General features: G+C 39.3%; 1 protein-coding gene across 2 annotated transcripts in view; it reads left to right on the top strand.

Moving 5' to 3' along the window:
• The first annotated feature begins 6,618 nt into the window (after positions 1-6,618).
• Positions 6,619-15,608, top strand: part of Fam149a (family with sequence similarity 149 member A) — a 53,065-nt gene continuing 44,075 nt past the window's right edge. The window contains exon 1 of one of the 2 annotated variants that reach the window (XM_047548595.1): positions 6,619-7,652. In XM_047548595.1, coding sequence (XP_047404551.1) covers positions 6,994-7,652 — 659 coding nt within the window. In that variant the 5' untranslated portion in view covers positions 6,619-6,993. The remainder of the gene's footprint in view (positions 7,653-15,608) is intronic. The other variant, XM_047548594.1, reaches the window with a different exon arrangement.

Here is a 15,608-nt window from a genome sequence, read left to right on the forward strand (position 1 = left end):
AACTTCCAACCTTTTGAATTTTTTTTTAATGAAATCTTTTCCAGAAATTCTGGAGGAGAAATGAGTTCATAGGTGCAAGAGCTCTCTCTCTCTCTCTCTCTCTCTCTTTGTAAATAGGGCTATTCTAACAGGGCTAATGTCCCCTAGACATAGGCAACCAAGAAACACATCTGTAGTTCAACCAGTTTTATTTCACTCATTGTAGTGAGTGGGGAGACACTCTGGGGTATCTCAGTAAGAGAAAATCTAGTTGGGCTTGGGATGGGTAATTTCAGGAACAGGAAATTAGGACATGGATATAGTCAAAGTTGCTAGAGAAATTACAATCCCTTAGCCAAGTGAAGAGTGCTTATGGTTTTGGAAGGCAGCTCAGTGACCTTCAAAATCACGAAGTGATCATGCTTTAACTTTACATGGTAGGGTCATCTTGTCTTGGGTTGGTATTCTGTGAGGGTGTTTATGTCCAGTAGGAGAATAACATAACCTATCTATTGGCTTGCTTCTGACGGTCAAGATGCACATAAGCAGTTCGCATCATCAGGAAGCAGAGAGAGAGCCCCCACTCTCCAGATACAAAATATATACCCCAAAGCCACATCCCAATTCCAATCTCCTCCAGTCACACCCTACCACTTCAATTAATCCCATCAGGGATCAATTCACTGATTGGGTTAAGACTCTTACAACCAATCATTTCTTCTCTGAACCTTCCTGCAGTGTCTCACATGTGAGTTTTTTGGGGACACCTCTCATCCAAACCATAACACAAACCATAACAACCATCTACAGTCTTCCATGGGTTCAGAGCTTGCACCATACATTTGGATTTTGAGCTTCCGAAACTGTGAGCTAAATATCTTTCTTAAAAATTTAGCTCATTTCAGGTATCTTATTATGGTAATGAAAAGTTAACTCATCTTTATGTGCTTAGAAGAAATACAAACACTGAGGGAAAACCCCCAACATGTATGTATATTGCTGTTATTATTTTCTTTTATAAGCCTCTTGCCAAAATTCCATATGATATGACATGGATAGTGTCATCCATAAATATGGTGATTGAGCTGGAGATGGCCTATCACTACTTCTTCAATGAGAGCATTTGAAATGGTCAAGAAAGGCTCTCTTCTGTTATATTTATAGAGCATGAGGGGAACTATAAGTGGGTAGTTGCCCTTTTAACATGATAATAATGGCTACTCAACCATGGCAGATGCTGCCAATCACCCATCCAACAAACACCCCACTTGTCCCTCTTTCTTGGTTTGTGCATGCCTAATTTTGTTCAAGTAACATCAGGATCAGAAGTAGAGCCCTTCTCTCACACTGGGGTAAGAGCAATGATTATAAGGCATGATAATAATGTTTCCCTTTGTTGATAATTAGTTTATGGATGGACTTTTGATCTAGCTCTGGAAGTCAAGTCAGCTTGAGAAGCTTCTGCAGTGTATTTTGTTCTTTAATGATGAGAAGAGAGAGTGAATGAAATTTCTTCTTGCCTTTCAGCATAGTAGGAAAAGATTGTTGGTACCATAACACCCTAAAAAATGTGTGAGCAAAAAAGAAAAGATCTTGTCTCTGATAACATTGGTAATTCATTGCATAAATCCCAGAAACAATGAATTGTGGGCTTCCTGCTCCGTGAGCTACATAAGCATCTTGGCTGCTCAAACTCGAGTTAGTGAGGAGTTTCTCTGTTACAGGCAGATAAATGCACCAGAACTGCTCATTATTCTGGTCCTCTGCCCTTTCTTTCCTCTGCACTGAATCAGCTGTGACACCCAGTAGATATATTCAGGGTCTATTAATAATCTCTGTGATCCAATACTGCTTTTTGATGAGCTTTAAATTGTTCTTCCTGTTATTATTTTAATACTTTTCCCCTTATAGAATCCAGAGCTTTTAATCAAATATCAAGCAAATTTACCTAAGACTTTATAGAAGTTTTCAATTTTTTTTTCTATTTCTCATGAAAAAGAAGTAGTAAGATCCATTTATTGAAAACATTCGAATTGTACAAAAATTTATTTATTTATTTATTTATTTGGTACCAGGGATTAAACCCAGGAGCACTCAACCAGTGAGTCAAATCCCCAGCCCATTTTATTATTTTATTTTGAGACAGGGTCTCCCAAAGTTGCTTAGGGCCTCACTAAGTTACTGAGGCTAGCTTTGAACTTGTGGTCCTCCTGCCTCAGCCTCCAGAGTCACTGGAAGTAGAGCCACATGCACCATCATGTCCGGTGTAAAATGAAAAAATTTAGAAATAAATGTAGCTATAATTTCCTTTTTTCCAAATCTTTCTCTAGTTTTTTAATGTAATCTAGTGTTACATAAAGTAAAATTAACTTATACTGAGAGCTTGCTATGTGCTGGGCTCTGCTCCAATGAGCTCACATGTGTAAGCAACAATTCTTACAAGGTGTCATTATTTATGTTAGGTCCTATTTTATCCCTGAATTAAGTAGAGAAACCTAAGGAACAAAAAGAAGCCTTGGTAATGACAGAAACCAAATCCGAACTTAGGCATTCTAGCCCCAGAGTCTATCATACTGTAATGCCTTCCTGTGGTGCTCAGTAAATATTAAGTCCACACATGTCTCTCATTGTTGAGAAATTTAAAATTTTTTATCATCGAACTTCACAGTATTTTTCTTTGTAGTTTCTGGTCTTCGTGTCATACTATGTGAGGAGATGTTACTTTATAAACAGATGAATTATTCTGGTTATCTGTTGTAACTTTCAGGTTTTCAAAACATAACATTTCTTCACAGTAATGTGGTCGTAACTCCTAATACTTTCTCAATCATGCATCCAAGCATTGTTATGCACATCAGTAAAAAAAAAAATCAATTTCTTAACCAATATAAGCAGAAGAATTTTATCAGATGAAACACTCCTTTGGCATTTCTAATATTCTGTCTAAAATAAACCCTGTCATGGGTAGATAAAATGATTTCCTGTTTACTCTCATTTTATTATTCTTGAAATATTGACTCAAGCCACACCATCCTGGCGCATCACCTAAGGCTCACTAAGAGAATGACGTGCTCTGGTAATTAATGGAGAAGCCTGGTAGCATCTAATGTCTGGCTGAAAGACTGTTGATTGATGAACAATGGGCATAAAAGACCTACCATCTTGTTAAGAATTGTTTAGTATGTTTGCAATTGTAGGTCATTTTCAAAGGAAGGACCTTCAAACAAAAGGATCAATCATTCCTTCATGTCCCTTTTCACCAGCCTGGCTGTTCAGAAAGCCACAACCACTACATTATCCAACAGTAGTACTCCCCACCTCCTCCTCTGTCACCAACTCCTGTTTATAATTTCTGTCATTCTTCCTATAGATTTGACATATAAAATTATGACTATCATTTTCAATTGTAGCCAGGTTTTTAGGGCAAATGTACCCACCGAAGACTTTCATAGAAGTATCAGCAAAATACTATGATTCTAAAATGCCATCCAAATTAATATCTCACTAGTCTGGTTCCTCTCATAACAAATTGCCACAAACTGGTTGAATTAACACAAGAGATTTATTCTCCCTCAGTTCTGGAAACTGGAAGTCCTAAATTAGGTGTCTGCAGGATCATGCTCCCTCTGAAACCTGCAAGGTAGGATTCTGATCTGTCTCCTCTAGCTTCTGAAGGTGGCCATCCATCTGGTGTGTTCCTTGGTTTACAGCTGCATAGTCCCAGTCTCTGCCTCTCTCCTCACATTCTCACTGTGTGTCTCTGTTCAAATTTCCCTCATCTGAGGAGTACACAGGTCATATTGAATCAGGGGCCCTCCTAACAACCTCATCTTAACTTGATTACACTAGTCACCCCCAATTCAGGTTCACTTTCTAGGTTTCAGGTGCCGGTGTTGACCACAATCCAAAAATATGATTATACTGCAACGAGAAATTAAGATATTTCTGGAGATAAAACAAAGAATCAATCATTCACATAACACTTACTGCAGTATATTGTTATAATGCTCTAGTCTACTATTGCTACTATTGTTGCTAATCTCTTCCTGTGCCTGTTATAAATTTTCATTGGTATATATAGGGGTTGGTACTATCCACAGATTCAGACATTCACTAGAAGTTTTGGAATGTATTCCCCATGAATAAGGGAAATTTGTGCATCTCTACAGTCTTTATATCCAAATAAGGTCACATTCATACAAATTGAGAGTTAGGACTTCAACACATCCTTCTCAAAGACACAGTTTCACCCATAACAGATAGGATACATGCAAACATACGTTAAAAGATACTTTAAACGATGGGATCTCTTAAGAGCACACAGCTTTTGTATTGCTTTATTTATTAATAGTAATCATGTCTGCAGAAGGGAAGTGATTAATAAAGCACAGAAATACCTACCATCAGATAGGTGGGTGTATGTACCTCTATTTTTGCAGAGTGGCTCTTCCTTTTAGCCAGAGCATGATTGGATGATTGGTGCTTATGGCTAATGCTCCTCACATGTGAACCATATGACAACCCCCTTGCATGGATCCCAGGCTCACCTAAAAATCACTGAAACGAATTTGGTCTTAACAGGCATTCCCCACCTAAGGAAAGAGCAGAAGATATAACACTGTGAATCCGTGTTTTATGACTCAGGTTAGTGGAGTTCCATTTATCCTGAGAAGCTTAGCTGGGTCAGGTTTCTGAGCCTGAAAAATCAAGAATCCTGAGATGTGCCAGTAAACTATGCTGCCTCCAAGAGAAACGGAATGAGCTGAACCAGACTTTGCTCAGCAATGGCCCTCCCTCACTGCCTGATCCTTCAAATTGCAGTACATATGTTCTGAATCAGTCAGGCTAAGATTAGTCGATTAGACTCTGAAAACCCGACTTCAGAAATGATCTCCACTTGCATCGAGAGTGTCCTAATACCAAGGATTTAATTGTCTTATGAATCAGAATCAAAATTCTTGTGATATAAACTACAACAACAAAAAACCGGAAACAACTTTTCAATCAATCCTGAAGTGTTGTCTGGAAAAGGTCCAATGCTTCCATGAAGTTCCACACTTTGGACACTACCTGGTGAGTTGCTACAGAAGAGGAACTCTGAGACATGGAACATGCTGTTGGGTCAACCCCAGGCTTGCACTGGAACAGAGGTGGCACAGCTTCCACGTGTGACCCTGACACCTCTACCTCTGGTTTCTCTTGCTGCTCTTGTGTGTGTCTGCTACTTATTTTCTCTTTCCCTTATTTTGATTCTTCACTGTATGCTTCACATGCTGACAACTGCAGACCCTTGACTTTTCCAACATCTGATTATGAGCTGAACCCCTTGCTATGTCTCTTATTTCTCTTATACACACAATCTCTCTGCTTTCTCCAAGCTAATAGTGACTGTGGTGATTGCCACCAACTGTATTTGTTTTCTGGGATGCTCACCTGACACTTCACATATGACAGGAAGCTGATTGTCCCATGCTCAGGGAAGAGCACATCTCCTTCTTTGCCTCTCAGTGCTGAATACAATCTCGAGGAAGAAAAGTGACTAGAACATGTTTGTTGGTGGTGATTGGAGGCAGAAAAGCGATCACAGCAGGATGTCGATATCATATGCAGGAAAGTAGTCAGCTGTCTGCAAGAGAACGCAAAGTTTGGCATTGCCATGGAAATACACATGGCTCAGAATCCAATGTGATAACTTTTTTAAGATGAAAGCATATAGTCGTGAATGACGATATGTTTGTTTATTCACTATCAGATTTACTCATCTCCTTTTCCTTGCCCCAGGCCAGAAAATATATCTCCTGAGATAAAAACAGAATCCTCTGAAATCAATGGATAAACTCTGTCAATGCCTGTTTTAAACTTTGCTCAGTTCTGTCCCTGCAGTGCTGCAGATGTTTACACTTGTACACTCTACCCTTCACAAACTTTCCCTTGTATTAAGTAAAATGCAATTCATTCCATTTAAGAGCTCTTACCTTTCCTGTCTTTGTAGTTTGTATCCAGCCAGTCTGATTAGTTAGAGTTCTCAAATATTTAAGCTATACACTCTCTTGGTCTACTCTAATAGGTGTTTGAACATAGACATGGATTTTGCTAATTCAACTCTTTTATTTGCAATTTTATTTCCAAGTTCTTGGGTAAAGCACCTCCCTGTTGTTCCCATAAGGCATCTTTAGTGACATACTATGAACATGACCGTCAACGGGATGGGAGCAGTGGGCACTGCCTTTCAAGTTTACTCTCCTGAATACATCATTTTACCCACCTGCACATCAGAGACCTGACTCTGACAAAATCACGTTTGCTTGTCTAACTGAATGAATTCCAGAACCTTTTGGAACCAGGATTGTGTTTCCTGGGGCTGCATTCCGCTTCCTATTTCTCACCCTGATCCTGGTGAATCTGGTGAAGTTAAGAGTGATGGAGAAATTTGAGACTGTTCCTTTAAGGCATGAACCAAGGAGGGGAGCCAGTGTTTCCATTGTAGACACTGCCCAGCTACAGTCCCGGGGCCCAATTAGCAGTGAGCTAAGCAAGGTTTTTGTTTAGCTTAGCAACGGTCTGCGGTCTCTGGGGGCGGTCGGGGTGTCTCCAAGCAAGCCAAAGCCGCTTCTGCACGCTAAACCGCGGTGCTGTTGGCAGCAGCAGCGCGACCCTTCCTTGGGTTCCTGGACCCCTGACCCTCTCCTGGCACAGAGGCAGAGAAGGCATTGCTCTGCGCCGAGGGTGGCTGACCTCCCGCTGCCGCTCCTGCAGCTCAGTCCTCTGTGAGTGGATCAGGCTGTGCTCCAAGGTCTATCCCAATCCCAAACCTGAGGAGTTGGGCGTCCAAAGGCTTCCTGGAGGTGGAGGGAGAACCAGACGCCACCAGGACTACACTGTGTCCGGGATCCTCACTCGCCCCAGGGCCACCTCGTCCTGATCTCTGCGGGCGGCGGTGGATGGAGCCCCGCAGCACGGCTCCTGGTGTTCTTGAGATTCTGGAAGCAGCGAGGACATTTCCAAGGTCAAGGCATGAAGGTTGCTGTGTTGGACCTTGGGTCTCTCTTTGCCAAAATCTTCAAGACTTCGACGGCATCCCCCGAGGTCCCCTCGCTGGTCTCCTCCTCCGGCCACTCGGGAGGCGCTGCTGCCTCGGGATCAGCGGGCTCTGGCGCGGGCACCTGGCTTAGCACCACCCCGACCCTAACCCTCTTACCCTCGCTAGCTCCAGACTCTTCCTCCGCCTCGCGTGGCGCGCCCACCACGCTACACCCTCTGCTCACCGCCTCCTACCCCAGGGTCTCCGCCACCAGTCGTGCGGCAGAAGCCGTGGGGTCCCCCTTCTCATTACCCGGTAGCCCAAGAACACCCAAAGTCCAGCCTCTGCTCCTGCCCCACTCCGGCGGCGGCTACAGTGCCACCAGCTCCCCCGCCCACCTGGTGGCTCTGGCGCAGCCACCCCCTGGCTCTGGAGGGGTCTGGGCTGCTCTGCCCTCTGTCGCGGGCCCGGCCAGCAGCAGCGGAGGTATAGTCGCGAGTCCACAAAACCCTCGCCAGCCTGGCCGCGGAGAGCGAGAGCCCAGCGCTTGGATCGCCTCTGGGCCTGGCCCCAAAACACTGGTCCTCACCTTGCCGGACATCGGTGAGGAGTGGACCTCAGACAGCGACTCGGAGGACATCATCGGAGAAGGGTGAGTAGCTGCAAACTCCAGGTGTGACTTTCTTTGGTTGGGACCACCCACCCACCCACATACCGGCCCCCACCTGCCAGACCTACCATCCTAGGCTCACTTCAGAAAATGCGCTTTTTGCAATAACTTCCGCGAACTCCCCTGGGCGTCCTCCTTGCTTTTCAGCAACTTTCTTGAAGTGAATCCTCTGCTGTTTTCCAGCAGAGGAAGACTGAAGGAAAGGAAGAAGTCTGTTTCTCTTCTGCCCGTATGGAGAAGCGTGCATACTCGAATTATTTGTCTGATCTACCGAAGGACTTTAAAGGAGACTTAAAGTCTCTTTCTTTGCCACAGAATATAGCAGATGTGCAAATTGCTTAATAGGAAACCTTGGCAGCAACAATTTGATTTTAAGAAACGATGAAACACTCTTCCTCTCTACTTTCTAAGGATCAGCCCCAACCCTAATCCCGGGTGGGATGGGTTTCCTTCACGTAACATCTAGTTAATTTACATGTGTATCACATCATCTGACTTAAGCAGGGACTTGTTATGCTCAGGGTACTTGGTTTACATATCCCTTAGAGGTCTTGAGTTCTTGACACTGTGTCTTGAGTTACTGCAAAAAGTCGACTAACTCTATGGGAAAAATTTCACTGTGAAAAACACACACATATGCACACACACCACCTTTCCCTAAAAGAGCGGTAATGAATATGTTATTCTTACAACATGTGTAGTTTAGAATGAAGGTGAATTTAAATTTTTTTTTTTTTTTTACATAGGGTAATGATGTTTATTATATTTTTCCCCTCCCCCCCCACCCCTCCCACCCCTCCCACCCCTCCCACCCCTCTTTTCCCTCTACACAGTCCTTCTTTCCTTCATTCTTACTGCTCTCCTTAGCCTAATTCTAAACCTAACCCTAAACCTAATGCTAGCCCCTCCCACCCCCCATTATATGTCCTCATCCGCTTATCAGCGAGATCATTCGTCCTTTAGTTTTTTGAGATTGGCTTATCTCACTTAGCATGATATTCTCCAATTTCGACCATTTGCCTACAAATGCCATAATTTTATCATTCTTCATTGCGGAGTAATATTCCATTGTATAAATATGCCACAGTTTCTTTATCCATTCATCAACTGAAGGGCATCTAGGTTGGTTCCACAATCTGGCTATGGTGAATTGAGCAGCAATGAACATTGATGTGGCTGTATCTCTGTAGTATGCTGATTTTAAGTCCTTTGGGTATAGGCCAAGGAGTGGGATAGCTGGGTCAAATGGTGTTTCCATTCCAAGCTTTCTGAGGAATCTCCACACTGCTTTCCAGAGTGGTTGCACTAATTTGCAACCCCACCAGCAATGTATGAGTGTTCCTTTTTCACCACATCCTCGCCAACACCTATTGTTGCTTGTATTCTTGATAATCGCCATTCTAATTGGGGTGAGATGAAATCTTAGGGTAGTTTTGATTTGCATTTCCCTTATTACTAGGGATGTTGAACATTTTTTCATATATCTGGTGATTACTTGTACATCTTCTTCTGTGAAGTGTCTGTTCATTTCCTTAGCCCATTTGTCGATTGGATTATTTGTATTCTTCGTGTAGAGTTTTTTGAGTTCTTTATAGATTCTGGAAATTAGCGCTCTATCTGAGGTATAGTTGGCAAAGATATTCTCCCACTCTGTAGGCTCTCTCTTCACATTTCTGATAGTTTCCTTTGCTGAGAGAAAGCTTTTTAGTTTGAATCTATCCCAGTTGTTGATTCTTGCTTTTATTTCTTGTGCTATGGGAGTCCTGTTAAGGAAATCTGATCCTGAGCCAACAAGTTGAAGATTTGGACCTACTTTTTCTTCTATAAGATGCAGGGTCTCTGGTCTGATTCCGAGGTCCTTGATCCATTTTGAGTTGAGTTTTGTGTAGGGTGAGAGATAGGGGTTTAGTTTCATTCTATTGCATATAGTTTTCCAGTTTTCCCAGCACCATTTGTTGAAGAGGCTATCTTTTCTCCATTGCATATTGTTGGAACCTTTGTCTAGTATGAGAAAATTGTATTTATTTGGGTTTGTGTCCATGTCCTCTATTCTGTACCATTGATCTACCTGTCTATTTTGGTACCAATACCATGCCGTTTTTGTTACTATTGCTTTGTAGTAGAGTTGAAGATCTGGTATTGCAATACCCCCTGCTTCGCTCTTGCTACTGAGGATTGCTTTAGCTATTCTAGGTTTTTTATTCTTCCAGATGAATTTCATAATTGCTTGCTCTATTTCTGCGAGGTACATCATTGGGATTTTAATTGGAATTGCATTGAATCTGTATAGAACTTTAGGTAGTTTAGCCATTTTGACGATATTAATTCTGCCTATCCAGGAACATGGGAGATCTTTCCATCTTCTAAGGTTTTCTTGAATTTCTTTCTTTAGTGTTCTGTAGTTCTCATTGTAGAGGTCTTTCACCTCTTTTGTGAGATTGATTCCCAAGTATTTTATTTTTTTCGATGCTATTGTGAATGGGGTAGTTTTCCTAATTTCTCTTTCTGAAGATTCATCACTTATGTATAAAAATGCATTGGATTTATGGGCATTGATCTTGTAACCTGCTACTTTACTGAATTCACTTCTGAGTTCTAAAAGTTTTCTGGTGGAATTTCCAGGTTCCTCTAAATATAGAATCATGTCATCAGCGAACAGGGATAGTTTGAGTTCTTCTTTTCCTATTCGTATCCCTTTAATTTCTTTGGTTTGTCTGATTGCTCTGGCTAGAGTCTCAAGGACGATGTTGAATAGAAGCGGTGAAAGAGGGCATCCCTGCCTTGTTCCAGTTTTTAGGGGGAACGCTTTCAGTTTTTCACCATTTAGAATGATATTAGCCATGGGCTTAGCGTAGATGGCCTTTATAATGTTTAGGAATGTTCCCATTACCCCAATTTTTTCTAGTGTTTTGAGCATGAAGGGATGCTGTATTTTATCAAATGCTTTTTCTGCATCTATTGAAATAATCATGTGATTCTTAACTTTAAGTCTGTTGATATGGTGAATGACATTTATTGATTTCCAAATGTTGAACCAACCTTGCATCCCTGGGATAAAACCCACTTGATCGTGGTGCACTATCTTTTTAATATATATTTGTATGCGATTTGCTAAAATTTTGTTGAGAATTTTTGCATCGATGTTCATTAAGGATATTGGTCTGAAATTTTCTTTCCTTGATGTGTCTCTGTCTGGTTTAGGTATCAGGGTGATATTGGCTTCATAGAACGAGTTTGGTAGGGTTCCCTCCTCTTCTATTTCATGGAATAGTTTGAGGAGTATTGGAATGAGCTCTTCTTTAAAGGTTTTGTAGAACTCGGCTGAGAACCCATCTGGTCCTGGACTTTTCTTTGTTGGTAGGCTTTTGATGACCTCTTCTATTTCATTGCTTGAAATTGGTTTATTTAAGTTGTGTATGTCCTCCTCGTTCAGTTTAGGTAGTTCATATGTCTCTAGAAATTTGTTGATGTCTTCAAGGTTTTCTGTTTTGTTGGAGTATAGATTTTCGAAATAGCTTCTAATTATGTTTTGTATTTCACTCGTGTCTGTTGTGATGTTTCCTTGTTCATTCCGAATTTTAGTAATTTGAGTTTTCTCCCTCTTTCTCTTTGTTAGTGTGGCTAAGGGTTTATCAATTTTATTTATTTTTTCAAAGAACCAACTATTTATTTTATTAATTTTTCCGATTGTTTCTTTTGTTTCGATTTCGTTGATTTCGGCTCTGATTTTAACTATTTCCTGTCTTCTACTACTTTTGGTATTGGTCTGCTCTTCTTTTTCTAGTGCTTTGAGCTGTAGTGTTAACTCGTTTATTTGTTGATTTCTACTTCTTTTTTTGAATGCACCCCATGAAATAAATCTTCCTCTAAGTACTGCTTTCATAGTGTCCCAGCAATTTAGACTTAACGGACATATATAGAATATACCATCCAACAAAGAATGAATACACTTTCTTCTCAGCAGCACATGGATCCTTCTCTAAAATAGACCATATTTTATGCCACAAAGCTACTGTTAGTAAATACAAGAAGATAGAGATACTACCTTGTACTCTATCAGATCATAATGGATTGAAATTAGAAATAAATGACAGAATAAAAAACAGAAACTTCTCCAATACCTGGAGACTAAATAATACACTATTATATGATGAATGGATAACAGAAGACATCAGGAGGGAAATAAAAAAATTCTTAGAAGTAAACGAGAACAAAGACACATCATATCAAAATCTCTGGGAATTTAAATTTTTAATGAGCAGAACATATAGCTAGCTAATCTTAAATGGGTACAGACTTTTTCATCTTTCTGAATGCTACGAAGGAATAGTGAAATAGACTAAGAAACATCAGAGGAGCCCATTCACAGCTGAAGGTTTCTGCATTGAGATCCTGCGGGAAGAAAGGCAGGTTTAGTAGCACACCCGACTCCCGCCAAAAAACAAAACAAAACACCCAAACAACATGTTCTGACTGGAGGACCTTAGTTTTAAGACCGACTCATTTCATTCACAATTTAAATAATTACAATTTCACAAAACAACATGACATTCATTATAAAGCTAAAACAGGCAGCTAAATATTATGAAGTTATTTCCTTTCATTTAAAATGATGTATTATGAAATGTGTTTATCAACTTCTATTTTCCCTGAGGAAAATTAATTGCATTTGGAAAACTGGCTAGAGTACTTATGCCTAAAGAATTAGACCATTGTTATCAGCAGCTGGTCCTTAACATTTATGCAATTAAAGATTCATGAGTAAACAGATCTACACACTGACCTTATACTCTGGTCTCAGTGCTTTTAACAAATAAGGCCCAGACTATGCAGCCTGATTAGCAAAAGCAGTGGAGATGGTTTCAATTCTTGAGCATATTAGCCCACATTTGTATTGCCTAGTACTTTATAATAGATATTTTTTGAATAGCACTGTATTTGGCATTGTTTACAGAGGGACAATTCTGTATTAATAAACTCACCCAATTTCACTAAAGGTTAATAAATTGAATTTTAAATGATTGCCTTGAGAAATATGCACGTGTTTGCAAGAATTTCCTGATAAGGCATTTTTCACGTACTACTGTCTATAATAGTAGATAAAGGCATGAAGGCATGGACAGAGACAGAACAGCAGACAAGCCCCGCCCCCCACATTCATTTTTCTTTTTAAATACATAATTTATATATATTAGTGATGATGATGATTATATATACATATATATATCTATATATATATATCATGCATGGTAGGCAAGGGCTCTAACACCAAGCTGTATCCCAAGCCCACGCTCCATTTTTTTCTTAATCACTAAAGTGTAGAAAGGAACAAAAGGAAGGAAAAAAGTACTGAGGCAATTGCTCCTTTTTTATTACAGACCTTTTGTACTTGAAAGTATTTTTTTTCCCTCCTGGATTTATGCGGTGGCTTTTTATAGCAATGAATTAGTAAACGTGATAAGACAACAAATATAAATTGTCTTCCTGCTAGTTCATCTGTCAATTAGCATATAAGTGCTGCTCTTAGCCTGCCTGATTAATGTTAAATTCAACAACCTGGAGACATGGAAAGAGAAAGATGGTTAATGTACAAGTAGGAAGGAAAAAATATAGCATGACTGGGAGGTTGTGAATACATGCAAAAGAAATGGAAACATATCCATCAGGATTATAGATCTAATTTTAAAACTATAGCCTTCAATAATGGAAAATCCTCATTCACAATTTATCTATATATGTAAATATATATAATGCATATGTATATGCATATATATATGCGTTTTACTTTTGACCTGACCCTGTACTTACCTTTGTTATAACTAAAAGTAGCAAAAGTAATCTAAGTAGAAATATATACAAACTCTCTTGCAATTCAGAGTCTCCTCCCCCAACACACCTTGAAGTGGATTAGCACTTGGGTTTTGTCCTTTGACCCAGGGATTTAATAAATGAATGGCCTGTGGAATAGATGCTTACCCTATTCCTTCACAGACATACTGGCTGCTACATCTGAACCAGGGGAGACAATATCGAGTTTTCTTTCTTTACCTCACAGTCTTGCACCCCTAGATAAGTGATTCAACTCTTTCTACCCTCACCTTCACCTTGGGATACATTTCCTGTGTACATTGTTCTGCATTTACCCTGTTTTTCAGTATTCCTCATCCCTGTTCACTGCCTGTTTTGTACCTCTAGTTCAAACCACACAATTACCACATTTTAAAGATCCTATTCATTTGTTTTGCAAATAAAAGAATCCTAGAGGTTAATAGGAAAGTAGGTGGATTGAGGTAATAAGTAGGTGGGCAGTAGGAAAGCAGGTGAGCAGATCAATAATTGACACATGAATGTTGGTAGGTTGTAAATTTCATGTCTCACAAAGTATTCTTAAGTCGTTGCCATCAGCGTGTACTAATTTCTGAGTTCCATTGTTGAAGTCATGTTAGCATGGAAATATTGGAGTGACTGTATGAAGGGTTTGTCAACTCAGCTGGCAATAAAATCACCGGAGTAACTTGTACCTCCGTCTATCCATCACTGAGGCAGCCTAAGATCTGAGTGGAGCCTACAAACTAGAGATCAGTCAAATTGGATTCCAATCTCAAACCTTTGCTCTCTAGTAATTCTGGACAAGTTATTCATTCTTTCCAAGCTATAATTTTTCTTCCTTGATAAAATGGGAGTGATAATAGTTGCTGAAGAGTATTTATTATTAATATGTTTATTAATACTATATTTTAATAATATTATTAATTGAAATAACATTAATTGGTTAACACATGGAGAAGTATTATTTTTCAAAAAAACTTTTCAATGATGACTAAGGAACAATTGTTCAAGGAACAATTACCTCATTTTTGGGACCAAAATGAACTTTGAACACATGTTTTATTAAATAAAATATTCCAGGTAAAGAAAAGAATGAGATATAAAAATGATTCATTTATAGTATCATGTGACTGTAATAAATGACATCTTTTAGTTCAATAACTTTGGAGAACAGAAACAAATTATATTGCATGATAATCTTTCTTTATTATTTTGTCTGCAATTCTCATAAAAGATAAAGGTTAATTCCATTAGCATTACCACTGAGTGCTGTGTAACGCCAAGAAAGAAATGTATTTGCTATATTTGATATGTCCCAAGGTCATAAAAACAATAATTATGATGTGGAATGTGAATCCTTAAAGAGTTGTATAATGGTAACAATTCTATTATGTTAACATAATTTTTAGAGCATAACTTGAAGTCATACTGAAGTTGATTTAAATTCCACTTTATTATTTTTCTTAGAATCCTAATTATGTATTCACATTAGGCACCTTACATAACCTCTTTAAATAACATTTTCTCAGTTATAAAATGGAAATTAATAGTAATATTCAAACAGATATTTTAAAGACTAAAAGATATAATATATATAGAATTCTCTGGTGATTGGCATACAAGCACTCAATAAAAAGTTATTGTTATTATTTTATAGTATTCATTATTATAAATATATTTTTATTTTTTACCCACTTTTGTATGGTTTATTGCTATGATCTGCAGTGAAGATTAATGTGTTATTTTTCAAACATTAATGGTCATCCATCTAAGAGACATACAGAACTTGACTTTTTGAGTAACCAGAGTAAAAACTGGAAATGCATCTTACCATCAAAGAGTAGGGAAAAATTGATGAATGAACCAGGAGAGGTTTCAGAACATACAAATAAGAGAGAAGATGCTCACAGATTGAGTTATAGGGAAAGGGAAGGTGTCAGAGACTTGATTTCTAAAGAATGGGTAGAATTGGGGTACTTACATTGGGGGTTTGGGAGGACATTCTAGGAGACTAAAACTGAGCAAAAGCATGGAGGCACAAAACTACATGGCATGTGAAGAGTGTAATTTGTTAGGAACTAGCTTTTGGGAAAGGATTAACCAGGGGAA

This window comes from Sciurus carolinensis, chromosome 4, assembly GCF_902686445.1.
Source record: "Sciurus carolinensis chromosome 4, mSciCar1.2, whole genome shotgun sequence".
NCBI lineage: Eukaryota > Metazoa > Chordata > Mammalia > Rodentia > Sciuridae > Sciurus > Sciurus carolinensis.